This window comes from Uranotaenia lowii, chromosome 3 (assembly GCF_029784155.1).
Source record: "Uranotaenia lowii strain MFRU-FL chromosome 3, ASM2978415v1, whole genome shotgun sequence".
NCBI lineage: Eukaryota > Metazoa > Arthropoda > Insecta > Diptera > Culicidae > Uranotaenia > Uranotaenia lowii.
The window spans coordinates 161,391,725-161,415,519 of NC_073693.1; the positions used below are offsets into that span (position 1 = coordinate 161,391,725).

Sequence of the window (23,795 nt, forward strand, 5' to 3'; positions counted from 1 at the left end):
ATCGCTTCTTGTTTCGGTAATATAGCGTGTGGAAATTTTCAAATTGATCTATTTTGGGTAAAATCGAACTTTCATAACTGATATACCAATAAACCAACATAACAATAAAAAGCTGATTTTCAATCAAAAAGGGTAGTATTTTTTCAATCAAGGACTCAGATTACAAATTCTTCTAACCTCATTGAAGAATGTTCTTGAATTGAAGATTTTAATTTTTTAAGCAAGTTTGTTAAGACTGCGAAATGATTTGACTTGCGGTTTTAAAAATATCAAAGATTCAATTTAGTTTGATTTTTCTTTAAAATTTCGTATAAATTCCCAGTTTTTGCAGGTTTGGATAACAAAAAGAAAACTTCCATACCTTTTTTTCTCAGAATTCAAAATTACTCGTGGTTTTTTTTGAAAGTTGATCGTTGAGTCAATAAGTATTTGTATTTAACAGTTGTGTCAAAAAAGGACATAAATTGAAACTAATTTTTTACCTATTTTTTTAAGTTATCTCGAAAACTAGAGCTGATAAATAGACTAATTGTACACATGTTTGGATTCAGCGCCCCTGAATAAGTCAAAATCAGTTCTGAGATTCCTTGCACCTCGGAAAAATCTGAATTTTGTTAACTTGTGTTATGTGTTATCATAAATTTCAGAAATTTGTTTTCAGAAATTTCATAGGCAAATTATGCAAAACATTGATTAAAATGAGTCATTTAACTTAAAAATGAGACAGTCCAGAAAGCCTGTCTCAGGTGTTCTGGTTAAAAAAATGTTAACAATAATTTTGAAACCTTGCTCAACATCTCTTAAAATCTATTTTGATGCGGCCCGCCGAAAGAATTTCAAATTAAAAGTGGCCCGTTGCTTCAAAAGGTTGCTCACCCCTGGTATAGATCAATGCAAAGTCAGCCTATCGACTTTGCTTCTTCTAGACAATAATACGATGTGGGACAAATGGTCTTGTGCGGCAAGAAGTTTTCTCAAATCACGCTCTTGGCTCATTTTCAACACCTTTCATGCTTCCTAATCTAATCTATCCGTCTATAATTTTCATTACTTTCATTTGAAATTCTTCCTATTAGAATGTATAATTCACCGAAATGCCATTAATCATTAAATTAAAAAAGATGTTTATCTTAGTAAAAAACGCATGAAAGTGTTTTGAAGATTTGTTTCAGTTCCAAAGTTCAGTTTCCATGTTTGACGTTTGCGGTAGTGCTTCTTCTTCTTCAGGAAGATTTGAGAAAATCCATATAATAAGTCTGAACGAGCAATACAATCCATCATCTTTATACGAGACGAATGTAGGCTGGGTAGTTTTAAGGTGAAATAACAGAGTGTTGACTCAGCAACAAAATGCAAACTTCGAAGAAAAAATGATTCACACTTGCTTTTAGTAAAAATTATATTTTATTTGATCTGTATAAAATATAACAATAGAAAATTTCGAAATTCATTTTGATAATAAGAAACGATCTTTTTTGTTTAACTATAAATCTCTCACTTAGCTTATTCTTCTAAACGTAATGCTATATGTATCTAGGCTTAAATAAAACTACTTGTTAGTTACATACGGATGTAAGATAGCGCATATCGGTTTCAGAAATGTTTGTAGAATGCATGATTGAGTTTGTTTGTCTGTTATGGGGCAAAACATGGCTAATATTCAGTTGTTTTTTTTCAGCTGAAAATTAAACTATCCTAAACCGATCTTTTCTTCTGTGTTATGTTTTTTTTTACATTTTTCTCAATACTCTGCTTTGCACTAAAAGCTACTTCATTCATTAGATATGGTTTTACGTAGAAAGATTTGCTTAGTAGAAGTTTTGTTTGTTATCCACCACCAAGTTAAAACAAAAAGAATAAAAGGAAAATGTTGCTAACTATTTATCGTTTGAATTGGAACCGGAAGAGAGGAAAGTACTTGTTTACAAAAAGTGGAGAAATAACTTTGTTGTTGACCGAATGTAAACTTTCTTAAAACATTTTTTTCTTGTTCATAACTTATGTTTTCGCTAGCTCTAATGATCCTATATAGCGCAACTCACATCGAGAAAATTCAAGGTTCGAATGAAATTTGTTGGTTGAACCTGGCTGAAAGGTTATCCTCGATGCGCGATAATATTAATATTGCAATTGTTAGTTTTTTCTTTCTGAACGCATCAAACAATTTGCGTTCGTGTGTTAATTAATTTGAGTTTTATTTTTCAAAATCTTCTTGTAAGAAAAATGCTGCAACTCGAAGATTCATTTTTTACGAGCAATTCTATCCATAAAAAGCGCTCGAAATTATTAAACCCTATCTTGGCTGCTTGAGGAGAACGGTTTGTGGGTGTTTGTGCGTTTTTTAAAGTAAATGTTACAAATATGGCAATCGGAAAAGGGAAGGATTTGTCCCTAGTGGCAAGAATTGGTCCGATGTTAACATTTTTTTTTCTCTCGTAGGGGAAGGCAAATGTTTCGCTGCTCCTCGCTTGAATATCACAATATATCATAATATGTCCGTTTTCGGCGCACGCAGTTATCGTACTTTTGTGCGTTGATTTGATTTTAAAATTCATATTCGCGCATTATTTCGTCTTTTATTATCTCTCAGGTACACTCTTATCGATTATTGATGTACGTTTTGTTGCTTAATCCGTTGATTTTTTTTTCAGTTTTATTTAGGTATATAATCGAATTTGTCCATCTCTTCTTACCTTCTATTTGTATTCTCAAGTATGGCAGTTTCATCAAATTGGGAATAACTTATGGGTAGGGATGGTTGTTAAAACTTAATATTTGTAGTAGCTTTCTTCGCTATAAAATATCATGCTTTCTTAGAATGCTTCAATATTTATAAAAAAAGTACGTTTCGGCTCTGTAAGATTGATTCTACTAAATGAAGAGTACATAAATGAGATGAATATATGTTAATAGAGTGATTGAAATCATTCTAATAAGTGTCATGGAGTGTTCGTTAAATGAGCTTCAAACTTAATTGCTAAGTAATACTCTAAGTGTCGTGTTAAGCTATTGTTAAGAATGAATAGTTATCTTTAATATTGCAGCTGATGGATGATCGCTAACAACTAGTAAAACTATATTGTTTCGTTTATTAAAAAAAGTTAAGTACGATGGAGTTCATTTGTGGTTGTGTTAGTTTTTACTCCTTTAATATCTGATTTGAAATCAATGATTTTTCATTAATGTACGGTGGACTGGTGAACGAAATCCAAGAGAAGCCTTCCTACTAAAACAAATTATGGCTTGAAATCTACTTTGGGAATGTGTAGTGATTTTTCCTTGAGCAATCCCAATAGTTGAGCAAAGTTGGCAAATATCAATGTTGTGTAAAAAAAAGAGGAAATCGGGCCTTCAGCCCCTCAACTCCAAAAACATATGGGTATTAATATTTTGAGATCTCGAGGGTGGATTTTCGTCTTGTTTCGTTCACGTGATTTCGTAAAGCAGTATACTTAAGCTAAATAGTTCTACAGCTACATCATACATTTAAATGCATTCCGATGAGAAGTGTACGCTAGTTCTGAGGGGGAAGAAATGGAAAAAATATATCTTGGAATCTCTCGTGTCTTAAAAGGGAAAGTTAACAAGTACTCATCATGGGTATATGTCACTGTTCTCGATCAAATATAATTCTTGTTCTGTTCAGGCCTACAAATAAATAAATAACTCTAAACAATTAAAATGGCGTATGTGCTAAAACTTTCTAAAACTTAAAACATTAAGCTATTCGTCTCTGCTCGCTGTACCCAGCATTCGTGCGTGGGTCGAAAACAGGCCTTTGCAGCTTCTCGATTCTCGGGCTTCAATCCACTTAGCAGTGAGCATTAGAGCATTCTGGAATCTGGTCAATCTGCCTCGAAAGCTTGCGGTGTAGAATGTTGTAAGGCACTTTCAATCTCTGAAGCCGCCACTAGTTCGACTCAAATGCTCGTTTCGCTCAACACTGTTTGTAAAATTTTGTCATACGATTTTTGCTCGCAGTATACTCTCATCCTACCTAACAATGTGTATATCCAAATAAAAACAATTCCTAAAGTAAAACAACGACCCCCGCCGACATGCGGCTCAGTGTGTCGGAAGTTCTGTCAGCGTGATATCGTACAGATCTTCCTCGTACTGCCGGACCTCCAGGATGAAGATGTCCTCGTTGCAGTAGTGCTTGATCATGTCGTCATCAATTCGGGCCGTAATCCTGGATAAAGAAAAACAAAGGAGGAAAAAAAAATCAGCTTTTGATGCTTATACTTTGTCATGAAATATTTAAAGAAAATTTCAAACTACATTGAAAATCTAGAAAAAAAAAACTACAAAAAATTGAAAATAAAGTACACTACACGATTCAAATATCTAGAAGAAAATATCTACAATAAAAATAAAGGAAGAAATACAAAATTTCTTAGTAATTTGAAGACGTTTTATTTTTTTTCGGAATTCTGAATTCTTAAACTATATTTTAAGTCTGAATTCTGAATCTGCATTTTAAACCTGCATTCTGAATCTGAATCTCAAGTCTGAATCTGAAATCTGAATCTGAATTCTGAATCTGAATCCTAAGTCTGAATTCTGAATCTGAATTCTGAATCTGAATTCTGAATATGGATTCTGAATCTGAATTCTGAATCTGGACTCTGAATCTGAATTCTGAATCTGAATTCTTAATTCTTAATTCTGAATCTGAATTCTGGATCTGAATTCTGATTCTGAATCTGAATTCTGAATCTGAATTCTGAATCTGAATCTGAATTCTGAATTCTGAATCTGAATTCTGATTCTGAATTCTGAATCTGAATTCTGAATCGGAATCCTAAGTCTGATTCTGAATTCTGAATCTGGATTATGAATCTGAATTCTGATTCTGAATTCTGAATCTGAATTTTGAACCTGAATTATGAATCTGAATTCTGAATCTGAATTCTGAATCTGAATTCTGAATCTGAATTCTGAATCTGAATTCTGAATCTGAATTCTGAATCTGAATTCTGAATCTGAATTCTGAATCTGAATTCTGAATCTGAATTCTGAATCTGAATTCTGAATCTGAATTCTGAATCTGAATTCTGAATCTGAATTCTGAATCTGAATTCTGAATCTGAATTCTGAATCTGAATTCTGAATTCTGAATCTGATTTTTATTTGAATTCTGAATCTTAATTTTGAATTACGAACTTTTACTGTTGAATTTTCAAATTTATTCTTAAAATCTGAATTTTCAATGTCATCTCAAATCGTTTGCATGATCAACTGCGTAATTTTTATTTGACTTAGCTCTTTATCTTCAGTTTCAACGCAAATCTTTATTTTGATGGGATGAAATTATTCGTACATTTATCAATTAGGCAGTTTTTATCCAGTTCAAATCGACGTCCCTTGTTCATCGATTTCATTCTGCGGTAAACTAAACGTCCAGCCTATACACCGGGCGATTCTTTTAGTCGAAAGCCGATTCTCGAACGAAAACCGGTTTGTGCCTATTTTTAGGCGCATTCCCGACGACCCAAAAAAGCTCGCCCCTTCTTCTGCGTCGCCGTCGTGAGCTTGTTGGCTCTTCGATAAATGGTTCAGGTTTTGTTTCAGTGTTAGAGAGCTTTTGTTCCCAAATCCGATTCGGTTTTTTGTTGGTTTGGTTAGCGAGAATCGCGGAGTGCGTTTAGTAGAAGAGATTAGTAACATAAAAAGCGCTAGTAGAAACAGTGTTAGGCATAATGCTGGCGGTTTAGTTAGTTTGGATTAGTTGCTCATCTGCAACACCCATTTTTGTCAGAGATTGATGATATTTTGAAATGAAGAAAACGATGTGATGCAGGTAAGATTTAGGGAACTGAGTTTGTTCCGTTCGGTTGATTTTTCGATACCATGCGCGATCGTTTGTCTATTTTTGTTTGTTTAATTCGATAGGTTTGAGAGAATGGGTAAAGAGAATAGATTTTTCAGAGGAAAGAAACTAATCTAATGCAACTGTTTTGGTTTACGATACAACGAATCTAACGAAATTCAAACGAGAAGAAATGTGGAAGAAAAAAGGAGATAAAAATGTAGAAGAAGGAAACGCAACTTACCCTTTCTTATTTTTGCGATAAATGTTATTAATTCTCGACGTCGAAATTTTGAATTTATTTTCAATCTGGAATAGCATAGATAAAGAGAAAAAACTGATCTGAAGGAATTTTGTTTGGTTCCGATATTATTGTTTAACTTAAGGTTTTGGTGGACACAAAATTTTACCGACGGACCGGCATGGGAGGACCTTGGAAAAGCAAAATACTTTTTCGTTGTACCCGTTTTAGTTTTTTGGAAGATTCTTTTTCCTTCTAAAATCATCCCGGGAATTTTTGAATCAGCTCGTTAATGCCAATAATCAACTTTCATCGCGTTCACTATCCGGTTATCCAATTTTTGCGAGTTGAACCAATTTTGTTGGAAAAGTCGATACTTCTGATCGGTTTTTTATGTTTTCACCTGCGCACAATTTAAAAACATTATCCAGAAGACTTCTAAGAGCCAATTAAAACTCAAGACATGATTGATGAATGGTGTTAATATTGAATTAGTATCAGGAATTCACCCCATTAATTACAGCACGTTGCACAGTGGTTTAAATTGCGATATTTTTTTTTTGCTTATTTGAAAATTTCGTTAGATTGCATTTAGATATAGTATGCAAATCATTGATAAACTGCGGAAACAAATGTTAAATTCTGTTGACAAACATTAGGCCCTTACCTTTTTGATGATTGGATTTTTTTTTAAATATTAACTGTATCATTTATTGACAATTTAGATTATCAACATTCAGGCGTTAGAAGTGGCTTACTGTCCTAAATTTGTTCACTTTTATCAGAATTACTTAATTTACTGTCGTTTTTCTGTTTTATTGTTTTCAAAAGGTTTTAAATAAATAAAAATATATTTTTTCATTCAAACTAAATATGAGTAATCTTCTAAAAACTATGCCTAGAATCGATAGAAGTGGGTATCAACGTGTCAGATGGCGTACAGTGATATTGAAAAACTTATCCGGTACATCTGTGTTCGATGTTTACTCTTGAGCTCGAACTCGCGGACATCGGCTCAGAAGGCAACTAACTTGTCAATTGAGCTATATTACAAGCCCGCCAAGTTTTTTTTTATGATTTCTTTATTTCGTATGGGCAAATGATTCCACTGAATTCTATATTGAATTCTGAAGAACGAATGATTGTGATGGTTAAAATACTCTCTAAATAAAAAGAATTAGAATTATAATAAATATTCTATGCCGATGCGCATAACGACGTATCGACAAACAATACGCGGGATTGTTAAATAACAAAAGGAAACGATTCTGCCATCTCTAACGCCTGAATTAACCCCCTATGCGAAAAATGAACTCAAGGATGCAAATCAAGCTCTGTAATCTATAAATCTTTAATTCTTTTAGGTAATTCTTTAAATATATCTGACGTCTAGATTTTCTACCATCTAGAATTTACCTACTAGCTTCGAATTGATTTTCCTATTTCTAAGAAACCCTCAAATATTTGAAAAAGAAAATGTAGAGAACCGATAAAATATTGCTTATTTTCTGTGGTATGTTTAAACCACAATATGTGAACATTTAACGAGATTTTGTAATTTGGTTTTGCTTAATTCAGAATTCTGGAGTTACATAAAACCATATTAAGCTTTTTATGAAATTTCAGAACTCTGTCATACCCAGTACCACCATTTGCAATTCTCCTCCACAATTTATAATTGTAGCGTTAACAGTGATCTTAAAAAACTTACCATAAGGTGTGGTATAAGTAATATGAAAATTATCTATTTGGAATTACACTAGCTGGAATTGGATCTCGTCAAATTATCCCACTGCGCAACGAGTTTTGATTTTTCCATGCTGTATTAATTGGTGGGAGTGACTTATGTGCGTTTCGTCGGCACATGAGCTAATTTTGTGCTTCCTAGTTCGGAATTATTCTGTCTAGTTACCATTTCTGTGTGTTCTGACTTTGATTAGCACGCAAAACAACCCCATGGAAACCATTAATAAAAATAAAGAAACAAAAAATAAATAACAATAACACAAGCGCAATCACATTCACTTTCGAGGTAACACTAAAAAAAAAAGAGGAAATACAAATAATAAGGTGGTGCTGCGGTAGGAAATCGAAAACAAAAACAAAAAATGGCGGTTGGTTTATTATTGCTGCTGTTTGCTTGCTCGCCTGAGTGGTTAATAAGACCCTTGTGGCTTTCTTAAGATGCAGGAATTAGTGTCCAAAACAGATATCGGCAAAATTTGTGTGGGACGCGGCTGGGGTTATTAAAACTTGAAGGTGTCTGGTTTTTTTTTCATTGGTTGGTTTGTTTGGTTTTGTTTTGGTTATGAAACCCATGGCTGATTGGTTCAGGTGTACTTCCTATTAGTTCGTGTGCAGAGTTGTCTTAATTAATCAGTTTAACAAAAAAACAGAAACTTGAAGCGGATTAATAAAAATTGGTTATTGGCGCAAATATTTCCGATTTTCTAGTTGTGTGTGGAATTTCTCGGGGACTGTTGCGGGAAAACGAATTGACAGCTGTCACATGGAAGTGCTCGATGATCGCAAGCCGTGAAGTCGTTTTTGAGGTGGTTAGAAATCCAATAACGGTTGGATAAAGTGTTATATGTCGTTCAACACAGTTGTTTGGCAAATTCGGGGTTTCCCGTTGAATGATGTAAAAACAAAACCCTTGTGAAGCTTTGGGGGAGCGTATTGGTTGGACAATCCGGAAAAGTATTTTGAGTTTCCATGGTTTGTTTTTATCTTGTTCCAAATGAGGCGGGAAGGAGAGAAGTAGGTCATGTTAAAAATAACTTACGGCATTGAGCAGGCCAACCGTCGAGGGCGGAACTACATGGAGCGGAGTGTAGACGTCGTCATTGTCCTGTCGGACGTACAACATAACCCGTTCGCTCAGGGGAGGAGACATTCGCTGCCGCTTGATCTGCGGGCTGAATTCCGACATGTTGCTCACCAAGGATCCATCCATGATGATGGTGGGATCCTTCTTGTCGCTGTTGTTTTGTAAGAAAGAAATAAAAACGAAAATATTTAGAACTGAGCTACTGTCAAACGCCGCATCGCCCAAGAGACATCTGGGAACTAGTGGCGGAAACTGGAATTTCTATCCGACTTTTTACTCACGTGTTAACATCTGGCGGGAAATGGTTGTGGAACTTGAGGGTAGGCGTTGTGGGTTTGTTAGCGTGCAACAGGAACGGTGACTTGACGTTGTCCGAGGCCCCGGAAAGGGAATCGCCGTCATGGCCGTAGAACGGAAGGTCCATAGATGTCAGTTGCTGGAGACACGAAAAGAGAGAGAATAATTTATGGTTAGCACACATTGTCACGTCTTGGCTATCTGGTTTACAGTCAACTACAATACCTTGTCAATATCTTCCGAGGGTGTGAAGAGTACCGGCGGCTTCAGTTGATCGCTCATGGAATAGAACTCCGATCGATCTACAACCGGGTGGTAAAGTTCGTCCAGCTTTTTCCTACCGGTGGCGGTCATTTTGCGCTTGGCAGCTCGTCGTTCCTCGTCACGTGTCTTACGTTCAGCACCCTGAAAGTAACAAAAAAAACCGTTAATAATTTACGACAAAATATGACACTTCTCAGCGCAGCGGGAATCGAAAACCGTTCAAATGTGTTGCTAAATTGCCCGATGACCTACTTGCCAGTTGCTAAACGAAACTATTTATTCCAGAAATAAAAAAGCACCGCAACGACCCTATCCCGCCTAACAAGATTCAAGACAGGAGGAGAGGAACCACCACCCATGTAATCGAGGCCTAGCGCAGGAATTCGCATGGGAACCGGGAACAAATCGAGTGCACATGTGCCGGGCCGGCCAACCGAAACCCTAAACAAATCCTCGTGTCTCTCACGCTATAACAGATATAGATATTTTTCATTTTTATACACTGACGCGCACACGAGATTATAGCGGGGCTTATCTTCATTAAAAAAGTGTAAAATATTGGTTGCATCCTTTTGCACTTGGTCAGTTGGTCGGCCCACCATTCGACCAATCCGTTACCCCTCGCGCCATAGGTACGGGGATCGCGCACAAGTGCATTTGCATGCCTCATCTTCCTGTCCGGGCGTCTTGTACCTACTACCTAAGGGAAGGTACACCTCTACCTTCCCCTGTCGTTTTTTTTCGCGAGAGCGTGCAAAATGGAAATTGAGCACCGTCCCTCGCGCAAGTGCTTGTCAGTTCTGTTGGGCAGTAAATGGCTTTTCAAATGGTTTTATTAACGTTTTTCTCCGGATGGACGACTCTGGGTTCCAGATTTTTGTTGTTTGTCTTTTGGACACGCTAGCAGTCGGGATGGCAAACGTTCGTTAAGTGAAATAGGTACTTAATAAATTGTGAAGTTTAGAACACCTGGCGGTGGATAGAGGCCAAACAAATATAAAACACATACTAAACCAACCACGAACGGTACGGAAAGTCCTATAGATTTCGTAGTATAAACTCAGAGACATTTTAACTCACCAAGAAACTTTTCGTACAGAATATGGCCGTCATCCTCTTTAACGTCGTCGAATGTATGTTCGCTTTCACAAATTAGCTCTTATATAAAACCAAATGTTGTTTGGAGAGATTTAAATTGTTTAAAATCTATAGGATGCGAACCTCTGGAAAAAAGATTTCATATGCATCATATTGGGACTTATTGAGTGTGAGATATAACACTTTTCAATGGAAAAGAGGTATAAATATCCTTACTAACGACCAACTGTGGAACATATAGATAGGGGAGAGTGGGGATACTTGATCCCCTTTTCTTATTTTCACCATATCTTTTTGGAAAAATTTAGCAACTCGCCGTTTTTGACATTTTCTGACAGCTTGTAACTTCAAGTTTCTATGCTCTAAAAATTAGAACGATACTTGTACCCGTTGATGAACTAGAAGCATTTTCGTGGGAGTAAAAAATTGCGATTTTTCTGAAGTTAGGGGAGACTTGATCCCCTATTGAAGGATCCTTGTATAAAAATCAAACAAAACCCCAAGATAGAATGTTAATTGACTATTTTGGTCATGTTTGTTCTCATTTCACAATTTATAGCAGACATAAAAAGAAAATTCTATAACTTTGTCTCAACGCTAAAATATTGCATACTTAAAGGCGCTATTTTTATAATTGAGAGAAAATTAATTATTTTTGCTCTTTTCTTAAGACAATTTTTTGATAAATATTTGTTTTTGGATAAATATGAGTAATTTCGTAATCAGCAATCATAACGATCAATTCAGAAGAAGAATATGCCGTTTGGAAGGGGGATCAATTGTACCCAACTCTAGGGTATCAATTGTACCCATAATCAACATTTTAGAAAACTTTTTCTGAAAAAAGTTGAGAGTTTTCCATTGCTTTGAAAATATGGCATTATGAAGTTCATTTTACGCTCGAACGATTGATACATTCGAACAAATATTTTTTTCATAATTTTCCCATGTAAGGAACATTTTAAAGTGTTGAAAAAAGATCTTCAAGTTACATTTTGTAAAAATTCTCAAACAATTATTTTGTTAAAAATTTTTAAACTGCAAGCATTGTTATTTTGCTCATTTTGGCACATTTTTCTAGATCATTTGATCTTTGTAAGACATTCCAGTTTCGAGAGCTAAGGAATCAAGTATCCCCAGGGATCAAGTATCCTCATTCTCCCCTATAGCTTACTAAATCGGAAAAATATTCGACACAAGAACCTAAAATTCATACGAAAATTTCACTTGAAATAAAGCTGATTGTCAAATGCCACGAAATCTTATCTTTAAATCATACCTATTAAACACGAAATTTGTTTTCGATATAAATCGAAATACTATTGTATTCAACACATTCGCAATCACGCATCAGAATGAAATTTTCCGATCAGGTGTTGAGTTTTTTTGCCGTTTACGTCTCCGCCGATCTCGTTGAACGTTGTGGTGGCTGTTGAATAAAAACATTTCCGTCGTCGTCGTCGTCGTCGTTACAAAGGAGGAGATTCGAAAATTACCGAAAAATTGAAGAGTGGCCGCATGCATATATGTATGCCGGTAACCGATGTTCGATCATAAATTGAGTTCCCCATCAAAGGCGCATAAAACGAATTCATTTAATATTTTGAGCGATCGTAAAAAACTGCTCAGTGCTGCGATGCTGTCTTCCCCAATCGATGATCGTTGATGATGCGGTAGGAGTCGCCCGATGTAAGTACCTTTTTCGTTTGGCCGAGAAAGGATCGCCTCGCCGTGCAGCCTCCTCATTCATCCGGGGACATGAGCCGAACGAAGATGATTATGATGAATGTAAGACAACATAATTCTCATGTTTGCCAATAATTGCGTGCATGCATATGTATGCTCATGTTACATGTCTCGCATTAAGCGCACACACAAAAAAAACTGAACACGCTGCCGCCACCGCAGCTTCGTCGCATTTAAGTTCGGCGCAGTGAGGGCACTTAAGCGTACTGACTGACTCTCGAGTCTCGGTATCCTCCTGAATGAGATTCGGCAACGAAATGTACCGTAAATGTTTATTAAAATCCCATTATTCATACAGCAGCGAGCGGATTCGAAAAGGTAGAAGCCCTGGTAGAGGCGGTGGCCTAAGGATGATGGCTTCCAGGGCCACGGCCCCGATTTTGAGGGATTTCGTGTAATGGAAAGCACCCGATTGTACGGCGAAACGATCCCCGGGAACGATGCCGGAAAATTGATGGCGCGCTCTTTCGTTTTATCCTCGCGTAATCAACGGGTGATTGAAAAACATAAGTGTACAGTCTTTAGCACCCGGCATGTAGGCAATATCTGTTCTGTTCCGAGAGTTTGTACTGCCGCCCTAATCCTTCTTGGGCATTAGTTAGGCTTTTGATCGGGATAAACTTTCTCTACGGATCTGGGCAGAACGGCTGCCAAGCTAAGGTTACTATTGTTTATGACGTGTCAAGTACTTCCTAATAAGTAATTGCAGATATTTAGGGGTTTTACTCCCGTGAAAGGAAATTTATCTTCACAGAAGACGAAGTACCGTTATCAGTTTGAATAACAAGTGTCTTAAGTTAAATTTTTTTTATTATCTTAAACATAACTTCTTGCCAGATTTCCGTATTTTATACGGCTCAGACCAAAAAAGGCTCGAAACTCTCGCCTACAAGATCTATTTCGATTAGATGTCGTTCACTGTTTGCAAAGCTTAATGGGCATACATAAAGCGATATTAGCATGATTAATGTGCGCACCCAGCACCAGGGTGTTTTTCTATCGGCCGGGCTCTGTCATTGGCGCGTGTTAGATAATAAGGCACTGATAACCTGCAGCGGGTCCACCGAAAGGCCCCCGAAAGCAAACCAAGTCATCAATAGCAACGAGGGCAGCCATAAATCGAGAGCTATCTCCCCTGAAAGAGACCCCTAAGCACATTATATAAAATCCCAGGCACATCAGCAGCAAACGCGAGCCGAAGTTTTGTCATACTTCTGCGCGGAGCTGACAAAAGTTGAACAGGTGGAATGACATTCAACGCCAACGACGCGACGTCGAGTGTGGAAAATATGGGGTGTAAATTTATGTCCCGCAGTTCGGCCGACATGCCCCGAATAAGAGACCCGTAACGCGTTTGCGAGAAATGCGACCAAATATCTAATTATTCAAAATTTCAAAGATCCCAGGGCGATAACCGAGTACCGGAAAAACAGAGACACCCAGCTCTTCTAGCTGGGGCTCTTGCTTGATGAGTTGTTGCCAGTTGGTATTTGCTCGATCGGAATGTGTACCATCATCTCGAAGAAGCTGGAGTGCTCCCACTGGAGCAGTCTAAAAATCTGTGTCCGCACATAGTTTTACGACGTCTTTAACGGGAATTTTATCTTCGCGTTTATCAAGTGTCGTGCTTACCTTTGTCGGTTGATTAGAGACCATCGATCGGTGAGGTTTGGGGTGGGAAGTTCCCTCGCGCTGCAGATCTTACATTAATCGAAATTGAAAACTATAAAACTCCAAAGTGCTCTCGGATGCGTTAACGGCAGTCCTTCCCCGATGGGTTCGATTGTGAAACTTCGTTCCGGCGGCGGCGGCTGAGACCGTCAGCTACCGGCGCTGAATCAATCCCATATTTTATGCTGTAATTTGCAATTTAAGCACTCCGCGCCGTCGTGTAGGCATATTCGGCTTCGCTTGTCCGCATGCAACTTTACGCGATTTTATTGCAGCACTACGTGCAGCGAACATCAAATCGCGCATCACACAAGCGATTTCCACTGCACCAACGATCGCCTTCGCCGCAATCATTGGAAGTGCGGCAGAGGCCAGAGAGCGGGGGAAATTAAATTTTATAAGTCCATTTGTAACCTCCTTTTCATTTGCGCGCGCAGCCCTGCTTCGCCGGCACAACTGCGTCTTCCGGGACATCTTTGTTTATATCCCTGGGGCCTCGTAATTGTGGTTAATCATGACATAGGAACTATCAAATGCCATCGATTTTCTTGTAGTTTCGTTAATACAATTATAAATCAATAAATTCATTTGCCCTCTAAATCTTAAATATAAAAAAATGGAGAACTCTTGAAGAATATTTACGCAAAAAATCAAAATGTTACATTGTTAATTGGGCTTAACGTCAGTGCTTCAGGCCCTGCAGCGCATCATTGAAACGGTGATCTGCACTACATCGCTCAAGGGCTCCTTTTTATTGCGGAAGAAAGGAATTAATGTGTGTTATTTGCCTACCTCCCGGGGGCAATCTAGGATTACAATGTTTCATCCAAGGTGGGGAAGATCTGCGTAACGGAGACGAGGACGCGGTTTATTGTGTCAATCACTCAAGATCGCATCCATCATCATCCCGCTCGCTAATTGCTTGGCCCTAGCCGGGAATAATTCTCTGTGTGCCGGCATTTCTCGCTCCACCTCCTTCACATTTGTACACATTATTGCGTGGTGTCAAAATCAAAACGTCCACCCGTAATTTGGTGTCCGGTGCCCCAGCTAACGGGAAGCGACATTGGTCGTTACCAACCGAAACATCCGAACAACGCATTCTGTTCTGGGCTTTGCATGCGCCCATGCATCATCAGGCGCATTCCTGGCCGGCCATGTCTCTCGTGCTTAACGATGGCTTGTCACGCACGCTTATAGATTCTTCCTGTTTGAAGTCGCGGGATGAACGCTGGCCGGCTGGGTGGACGTCTGTATGTAAACACACGTGCGCTCTAGGTTCTGCTGACCGGGACCCGTTTGTCAGTCTACCAGAGCGCAGCTGGACGCGTGCAAACTTAGCCCCAAGGTGCCAAACTAGAGCAATCGTAGTCCGTACCTAATAGTAGTTGGTGGTTGGGGTGCTTTTTTTTATTAGCAAACTACCTACCGGATGAATGAGATAAACACAATTGCGCAAACAGCTAAGCAAATCAGTGAGTGGGATTACAACACTGCTGCTGCCGCTGCATAAGTCAACTGGCTGGCAACCACTTTCGGAAGCCACCCGGTCGGTCGGTGTCTATTTCCCAACCGGGAGCCTTCAGGGGATTGTGTGTGAGCAATCAGCTTCCCGTAGGAAATCTCAGTGGACTCAGTTAATCCAACTTGCTAAGGCAACTGATTGGTTTGGAACAGTTTCGGAAGAAGAGCGGCAAGGGAGATGAATGCACGGGGTAGAAATCAATATAATCATAAATTATTTACAGTGATTCCCTTTAATTTAGCCCGGTTCGATTTCAAAGTGTTGCCGTTAGATGCCCTCGTCAGAGAGGAAATACGCTGCTGGTACTTACATCCGGTAGCGCTTGCGGGGGTGATTCGTTATCAACTTTGTAATGCGCGGGTTCGGGTGTCCCAGAGTCGGATGACGATTCATTTGTCAGGTTGGCTTGTTAGAATCAAATAGAAAACTGATAGAACTGAAGGTAGACTCAAAAAAGCGAATATTTCACAACTGCGTTGAATATCGCCTGAATTTCTTTTATTTTGACAAAATAATAACTTTTAAAACAAATAAACACATTGAACGTCTTTTTTTTTTCAATAAGGTCTTTTTCCAATTCTAGACTTAAAATAAATGTCACCACGTGATCCGGCAAGAACATTTCTACCAGAAAGGTAAAACTCATAAAGCTGATAAGAAATTCCATAAGAAATAATTAAAGTGAGAAAGAGAACTTCTTTCAGCCATTCAATTGGTACAAGACAAAGGGTCTAAAACGCATCTACTAAGACTAAGCTTACGAAAAATTTTTGCTCTTGGCTTAATTTGAATAACTATAACCATTTTTTCTTCTGAGCATCTGCTTCATTTATCCGCCACTTAAGGCCGGAACAAATTTCAAATCCTTTTTTTGTCACTTGGAGTTGGAACCAAGGTTGCCGAAATCACAGAAAAATCTGTAATTTCTCAGAATTTTGAGCAAATTTTTATCACAGAACACAGAATTTTGAAATTTTCACAGATTTCACAGATTTTTTTAATTTTGAATGGATTTCCGAAATTATAATTTTTTTGACGGTATCAAATTTAGATTTCTTACTTTGAATAAGAAAAGTATGATAAGATTGATAATGGTTATTGATTTGACCCAAACTAAAATGTGAAAAAGGCCCAACTTTCCATGAAATTTTTATGAAATTCAAGGAAATTGCATCACAGAAATCTATCACAGAATTCTTGGGTAAAATCACAGAAAGTCAGAATTTGTTTTCTCAAAAGCACAGAATTTTTTTCGGCAACGGAACATCGTGCGGGGGAGATAATAAAAAATAATGCGAAAAACAAAAAGATCGGAATAAATTGCACGGAAGCTTGTATGCAACAAACTTGCACACAATACCATTTCTCAAAACCTATAAATCAAGTAATTTTTTATCGAAAAATTCAATAAAATCAAGAATACAAAAGGGAAATAGCTCCCAGCATCCAAAATTTGTTCTTTTGTTTTGAAATCTTTCGGATATTTGATTTTTTTTCGAAATTTACATAAAATACTTAAATATTTATTTATTCCCCTCATCAGGTTTTTTGAAATTGCGAAAGGGGGGGTGGATGACAAAAGAAGAAATTGATATTTGTTCCATCCTAATTTTAATTTGTCGATCTGTTGTCGGAAACATAAACGGGGTTTATGTTTCCGACAACAGATATAGTTGTCAACCGCCTAACTTAGGATCATTTTTTTTCTCAAAAAATCAATCCACAATGGTTGTAACTCTCAAACCTAATTGCTAATATCTAATTCTTTCAGAGTGAAAAACACAGTTTTCAACGATTTCTGATGCTACCAACATGATAGTTTTTCGATAAATAGGTTCCCGATCAGGAGAGCCTAGCAAAATAATAACTCAAACGTATCTCACCAAGATATTTACATCTGATTCAGTTATAATTGAGTACTCTAAATTTTCGATTTTAAGTTTCTCCAATCTGAATTATATCTTTTTCTGATTTAGTGACTTGAAAAGTTGAGCTCATTTTCAATGATAAAGATTTTTTTCGGATTGTACTAAAATTAAATGATTATATCTTATTTTGATATACGTAGTCAACGGCCCAAACCGTGCATTAAATTGAATCCAATTTGTGGGAAACCAAAAAAGGAGCATGGTCTCAGCAAATATTGTGCACGCTCTTTTTTTTTTAACTCAAAATTAAGTATGACCGAGGTTCAAAACATAGTTCGATTCTATGAACTTAAAGTTAAGTACCCTTTTTTCCTCCTTGCGATGGATCAAAACGGAGTTCGAACTGCGAACTCAAAATTGATCCCTTTTTTTTCCTTCGGCGAGGGATCAAAGCTGAGTTCGACCTTATGAACTAAAAATTGAACTCTCTTTGTTGGACTGAAAACACTTAGCGAGTTCAGTCCGAACCGGAACAGCAACCAACGAACACGTCGCAAAATTATGTCGTTCCGGAACAATTACCGGACGACTATGAAGGAACTTTATAATGAATGCATGTTCACCGTGTCAGCGTAAAATTCTGTCCGTCATTGTCATCATATGGTGAGCGGCTTGGAATGTCCGGAAACTTTCGGATGTTGTTTACTTCCCGTGGGAAGTAACATCCGGAAGTTTTCTTTGACCGGGAATGTCAAAACTTTCCACCGCTCTGTAATTGCAATGCAATGTACCGGAACAGCAGCATCCGGGTACAACAAATTTTAATCATCCTTTAATTCCCTGAAAAAAAGCTACCCTCGAAAAAAAAGGATACATTCGAGTTCGGCTGCCGAACTTAGTATTGAGTATGCCTATCAGAACTTAGTTTTGCTATTGTCCAGTCAAACTCAAAGTTGAGGGAAGCCACCGAAGTGCTGTTTTGAACCAAAACTACTTAATTTTGAGTTGAAAAAAAAAGAGCGTGTGGATTATTGACATTCCACTTGAAATTTTTCTCGAAGTCGAAGTTGAAGTCTTGATAAGTTATAATTTTGAAAGGTTTTGTTCTGACCGATATCAAACTATGCTATATGAACGAGATATAATCTTGAAAGGATATATAATCTTGATATAATTTGAGATATTTTAACATCCTACGAGTTCTGAATAATAACTCATTTAGATAGGAACAAATTAGTATCAAAATATCTCATCTTGAAATAATTTAGTTTTTCCCTTCTGATCGGGTTCTTTTCCAATTTTCTCACGTTTTTAAGCTTTTCTTAGTTGTAGCTTTTGACAACTGCTTGTCAAACAGTTGCTATCAATATGGATTATCAGATTAACACGTTTAGCAACATTCTGCTCAAGAAGTAAGTTAAAATAATGGTTGACTTTAGACGATTTTAGAAAACCTAAAACCTAAACGTCTAAAAGCGGTTGAATTTTAGGAAGTTCAAAATTTTCATGAGTCTTTAATCGAATCGTCATTTTAAAAGAAGCATAAAAAAAGAATTTCCAAACAATTTTTTTAAGCAATTCATGTTCGACTTTGGAATCTGTGGGAATGAAGTATGATATTAAAACAAAACCTTGAAATACATACTTATGGTTTCATGCATGTCAGAGATTTTACGTTATGCACTAACAAATGTACTTGAGAAAGTGCAGCGAATTCGTCAAAATTGTACTGTTTTAACCATGGTTGATTTTTGTTAAAGTTGTGCTCAGCGAATTCATAGAGTCACTAAAAAGAAATTCATTAGGTATCTTAAAATCTGTCAAAAATGCTTTTCATGTCTGTAATATGCGCCTTTGGGTATGCAACAAACTGACAAATAATTAACAGAATTATGCCAAACATAATTTGGATTGAAAATAATAGGTAATATTTAAATGATTAAATGAAATTACAAAAGAGTATCGTTAATTGGCAGATGATAGTATCCAATTTACATAAATTTAATTTTTGTTCGTTTTAAGAGATGAAATATTTAATATTCTCTTTTCTCAATTAATTTGCTCCCTGGTAAAAACGTTGATTTTTAGAACAGAAATAAATCCCAAATTTAACTGCTTATTCTTTTTAATAATCACACAAACATTTAAAAATAATCTCAAAAAGTATGAAGAAGTGAGATCTTATTTTCTGAACGCCATATTAAAATCAGTTTTATTGAATGATTTGATTGAAATGATTGAATGAAATGATTTTTTTTTTATTAAAAATGATTCGTCTGAAAATTAAGTCTCTTGATTGATTTCACAAGCACTGCAAAAAAACGCCTTAGGTTATACTATCTAATAACGCCTAACATACATACTCCAAAAAATTAAGAAAAATTAAAGTAGGTATTTCTTCCATTTTATGATGTTGTCTCCCCGGAGTTCGGATAAGCGGGGTTCAACTGTATAACGATTCTTCTGACCTTTTTCGAAAAATCATCTCAATGTAGTCTTTTTTATGTTTCCGGATATGGTTGCCCTAAGTTAGTCCTGCACTCCTGCCTAAGGCGGTGTTGAAAACTAAAAACGAGAAATATGCCCATATTCAATATTTCGTAAAAATTAAAATATCTCCATTATTTGGAATTAAATTTAAATATTTTTTTTTAAATATAGCTAAGAAATATTCTTGATATGTTTCAAAATAGAGGAAAAAAATCCAATAACTATAACCTCAAAAGTACTGAAAATTTAGTTCTCTACTTCTTGTGGTTATCCAACTCTTGAAAAAAATTATTTATTTTTAAACTATAAAATTTTGTGGCTGGTCGTGCAAAGCTGCTTTTTAATAATCTACTAATATTGCTAATGTTTATAATGCTTTGATTGAAAAATATCAGGGGAAAAGAGAAAAAAGAGATGTGTTGAATTGAACATATATAATTAGCTAAATAGAAAAAAAAAAACAATGCGCTTTCAGAAAAAATGTTTTTTTCTGCGAAAAAATCTTTTATGTTTTTCGATTCGAAACAGTTAATAGTTTTGCTTACTTAAAACTGAAATCTTATGAATTGAATGAAGATTGACGTTCTTTTGACAATTCTGTCACCAATAGTCAACATTTGTTAAGATTCTTGCTCAGCCAGAACAAAATGATTACTCTACACTCAAATTTACATAATGTAATATTTAAGCTTCAATACATCTGTACTTATCTAAAAGTATCTCTCTTTATATTTCGATTGGCACTCAAATAGGATATCATATTTTAATAAGGTGTAAATTTGTGTTACTTGTTTTACTTTGGCTTAACAAAAAAGCAATTTTTCAATCTTACGTGCTGAATACTAGTGAAAAGTGCCTATAATTAGGCTACTTTTTAAACAAACAGAACAAAATCGCCCAGCCAAATGATAGGTACTGCTTTGTATATTTAAATTTTTGGAAAACGTTCCCACGTTTACGAAAAAAAACCAAGCAAGTCATCTGATTAAATGATATCGAGCGGAAGCAGAAAAAAAATTCTCAAATTTTGTCAGTTATCTTGTACACTTTGAAGACAGTTACAAGGGATGACATCATATCGGACTGGGTAGGCTGTGGCCGTCGATGACGGTTGTGTTTTTTTTGGTAGAAAGTTTTCAAGACTCTCAAACTATAAATAAAAATGTTTAATTTGTGCTTTAAAGTTATAAAATGTGACAAGAAACACATTTTCATTTCGATTTGCTATCAAGAAATCATCAGACAACCAGAGCGTGATCCAGACGGTGTAGCTCGATATAACATCTCTAAATTTCTTGAATGCTGCCGGCCGTTCACACTAAGCGGGGAAAAAACTCTGGGAAACTAAGTATTTTCTATGTTTTCTACATAAAATATGTTGGAAAGGGATCGTTCTATTTGCGTTTTTATCATTTTTTATTTTATCGCTGGAAACACTTTAATTTTACCTGTAGTATCAAGAGAAAACTGTATTTTCAGTATGTTCTTTTTCTGATGAACATTACCATAAGGGCCCAGCAAATGATTTTCAACAGAATTAAAACGACAAAATAAACCTTATAAAGCGGAAAACTTTTGATTGCCGTTGCAGTGACAGATTTGGTTGATTTCATTGATTTAAAAAGCATATAAGTGCCGAATTATCGTTGGGCCGTTTTACGATTTTTCATTGCCGTTTTTCTCATTTCAACAAAAACGTAAATGGGACGGACTTGCTTTGAGCGGCGGAATAGCCTTGAAAGTTTTGATCACACTAGTCAAAAGTGTCTTCCGATCATATCCTTTAACCCAAACCTTCAAACCAAAATTGTTTTGCTAGGATGCAGAGGTGACCTCGGTCCTAAAGCATAAGATTGATCTTTCATCCCTTTCTACCTTTTCCCAACTATCCATTGACTACTAGGACGTGGCCGGCGCCGTTATTGATGTTTAGAGAGTGTGCTGTCAATCCCAGACACCATTCTTTTGACCTCTGGACAAAATTGATGGCCCTCGGTCAATCACGGAGTAGCAACCATTGGCGATGTGGAACCTGTTCCACTGAGCCACGCCAACGATCATGGAATTCGAAATGTTTTAAAAGTGTTTTAATTACAATGAGAAAATGAATGTGTTTAAATTACAATGAGACAATTTTGTTGCGTTGAATTAAATAATGCTGTACAACTATTTATGATTCATTTCGAGTTCAATGATTTAAGGTGGATGTGAGTAGTCAATCAAGCTAAGCTTAGCTAAGTTACAAGGGATGACATCATATCAGAATAGTTTTAAGCTCAGAACAAAAAAAATTACATTGAAATTATGCCGGACCTGAAGAAGATTGAACCAAATTTGTGGATAGATGCTTCTCTGATTTAATGTCAGTACGAGATGAGAGCTATTTTGACGAATTAGGGATAAAATATTTGAAATGATTTTCGTAAACTTGCTATTTCGACATGAACTGTTAGAGGCTGATAGTTTTCGTTGAAAATTGCTAATATCCAGTCATTTAGTACCTACTCTATATGCAAACAAAATCGATTGACACGATTTATTATTCCTGACTAAAAAGTTAACCGTTATCGCATGAATTTCGTTCTGTGTTACACGCAAGTCGATAACGGTACCCTGAGAACCAATGCGTATGTAAATATTTGATTCAGAACTTTGACAACTTCCGGCTTCCCTGCAAAAAGCAACTAACTTCTACCCCGTTCGAGTAGTTGTCTTGTCAAAGTTTTTGCATAAATTAAGGCTACTAGGAAAATTACCACACCGTACTGAGACAGAAAAAATCAGCGGATGTAGCCATTGTCCAATGTCTCCGCGGGAAGAAAAATTGACAACCCACCCTCCCTTCTCAAATGTGATAAACGTTCCGGTGTGGCGGTTAAATAGGTAGGTAGGAACCTACGCTGTCAATTCGAGAGACGGCTTGCTTGATCGACTACTGCATCACACGCGGGTGCCAATAAACTATACGCCTGTAAGTATGTACGTACATACGTATGGGGATGTGTATCTGCGAGTAACAACAAACCCGGTGATGACGCCCGTGTTGTGCCCGGGACTTATTTGCATAAATTAATGATGAATTTTTATGCAAAATCATTCTTTGGTATTTTCCTCTATTTTCAATTTTAATCACTGCCGTATACGTCGAGAGTTGGCTGCTGTCTGGGGCTCGTTGTCACTGTTTAGTGTGCGACACTACTGGCTGGTTGGCTGGGCCTATTCGATTCTCCTGCTCGTCTACACGACGAATCCTTCGTCCATTTGTACACATAACAATATTTATTAGTTTTAATTATCGATCAGCACCACCACCGACGAGGGTAAGGCCGCAAAAAATCATTTAATTGAGCCATTTATTTATTAATTATTCATTTTTATATCGTTTTTATCATCTCGAAGTTATTTGGTCGCGCAGATTGTCACTTTGCCTGCCTCTGGTCAGCAGTGTGGCGTCAGGTGAACGCCACACATCACATTGAGGGTTTTTTTTCGCGCGCTGTTGTTGCTCCGGGATCGCAAATTAAATTGCATAAAAATTCATATCAAACTGTTTTTTCCGCCTCACCAATGCATTGACGTCGGCTGTTGGGTAGTACGTACCTAGTATCCTTAAGTTAGTCTACAAGAATCAAATCCGTAAACCATTATCGATCGAATTGAAACGAGGGGGGGTCGCGAAGGAGTAGGAATCTCGACGCGGGAGCGGACTCAACATGACTTGTCGATATTTCCCCGGCAATCTCGGGCTGCCAGCCAGCCAGCCAGCCGAACATTCGCCAAACGCCCAAACGGAACGGCTCTCTCGGTACGCGTAACAATTTTTCAATAAATTTTATTGAAGCGATAATGACTGCCACAGGTTGCATGATGTGGCGCGATGAGTGCGCGCGTTCTGAAAAGGAAGCAGGTTACACGCATCAACCATCGCGACGACGACGACGACAAACGATGAC

General features: G+C 37.0%; 1 protein-coding gene across 3 annotated transcripts in view; it reads right to left on the reverse strand.

Annotated features, from left to right (window-relative positions):
• Window positions 1–1,385: 1,385 nt before the first annotated feature.
• The window catches only part of LOC129758316 (protein grainyhead), a 581,995-nt gene continuing 559,585 nt past the window's right edge, over window positions 1,386–23,795 (reverse strand). For 2 of the 3 annotated variants that reach the window (XM_055755800.1, XM_055755799.1), the window contains 5 exons: window positions 9,406–9,585; window positions 9,165–9,319; window positions 8,839–9,034; window positions 6,057–6,121; window positions 1,386–4,192 (listed from right to left, as the gene is read on the reverse strand). In XM_055755800.1, the coding sequence (XP_055611775.1) occupies window positions 4,066–4,192; window positions 6,057–6,121; window positions 8,839–9,034; window positions 9,165–9,319; window positions 9,406–9,585 (723 nt within the window). In that variant the 3' untranslated portion in view covers window positions 1,386–4,065. The remainder of the gene's footprint in view (window positions 4,193–6,056; window positions 6,122–8,838; window positions 9,035–9,164; window positions 9,320–9,405; window positions 9,586–23,795) is intronic. The other variant, XM_055755801.1, reaches the window with a different exon arrangement.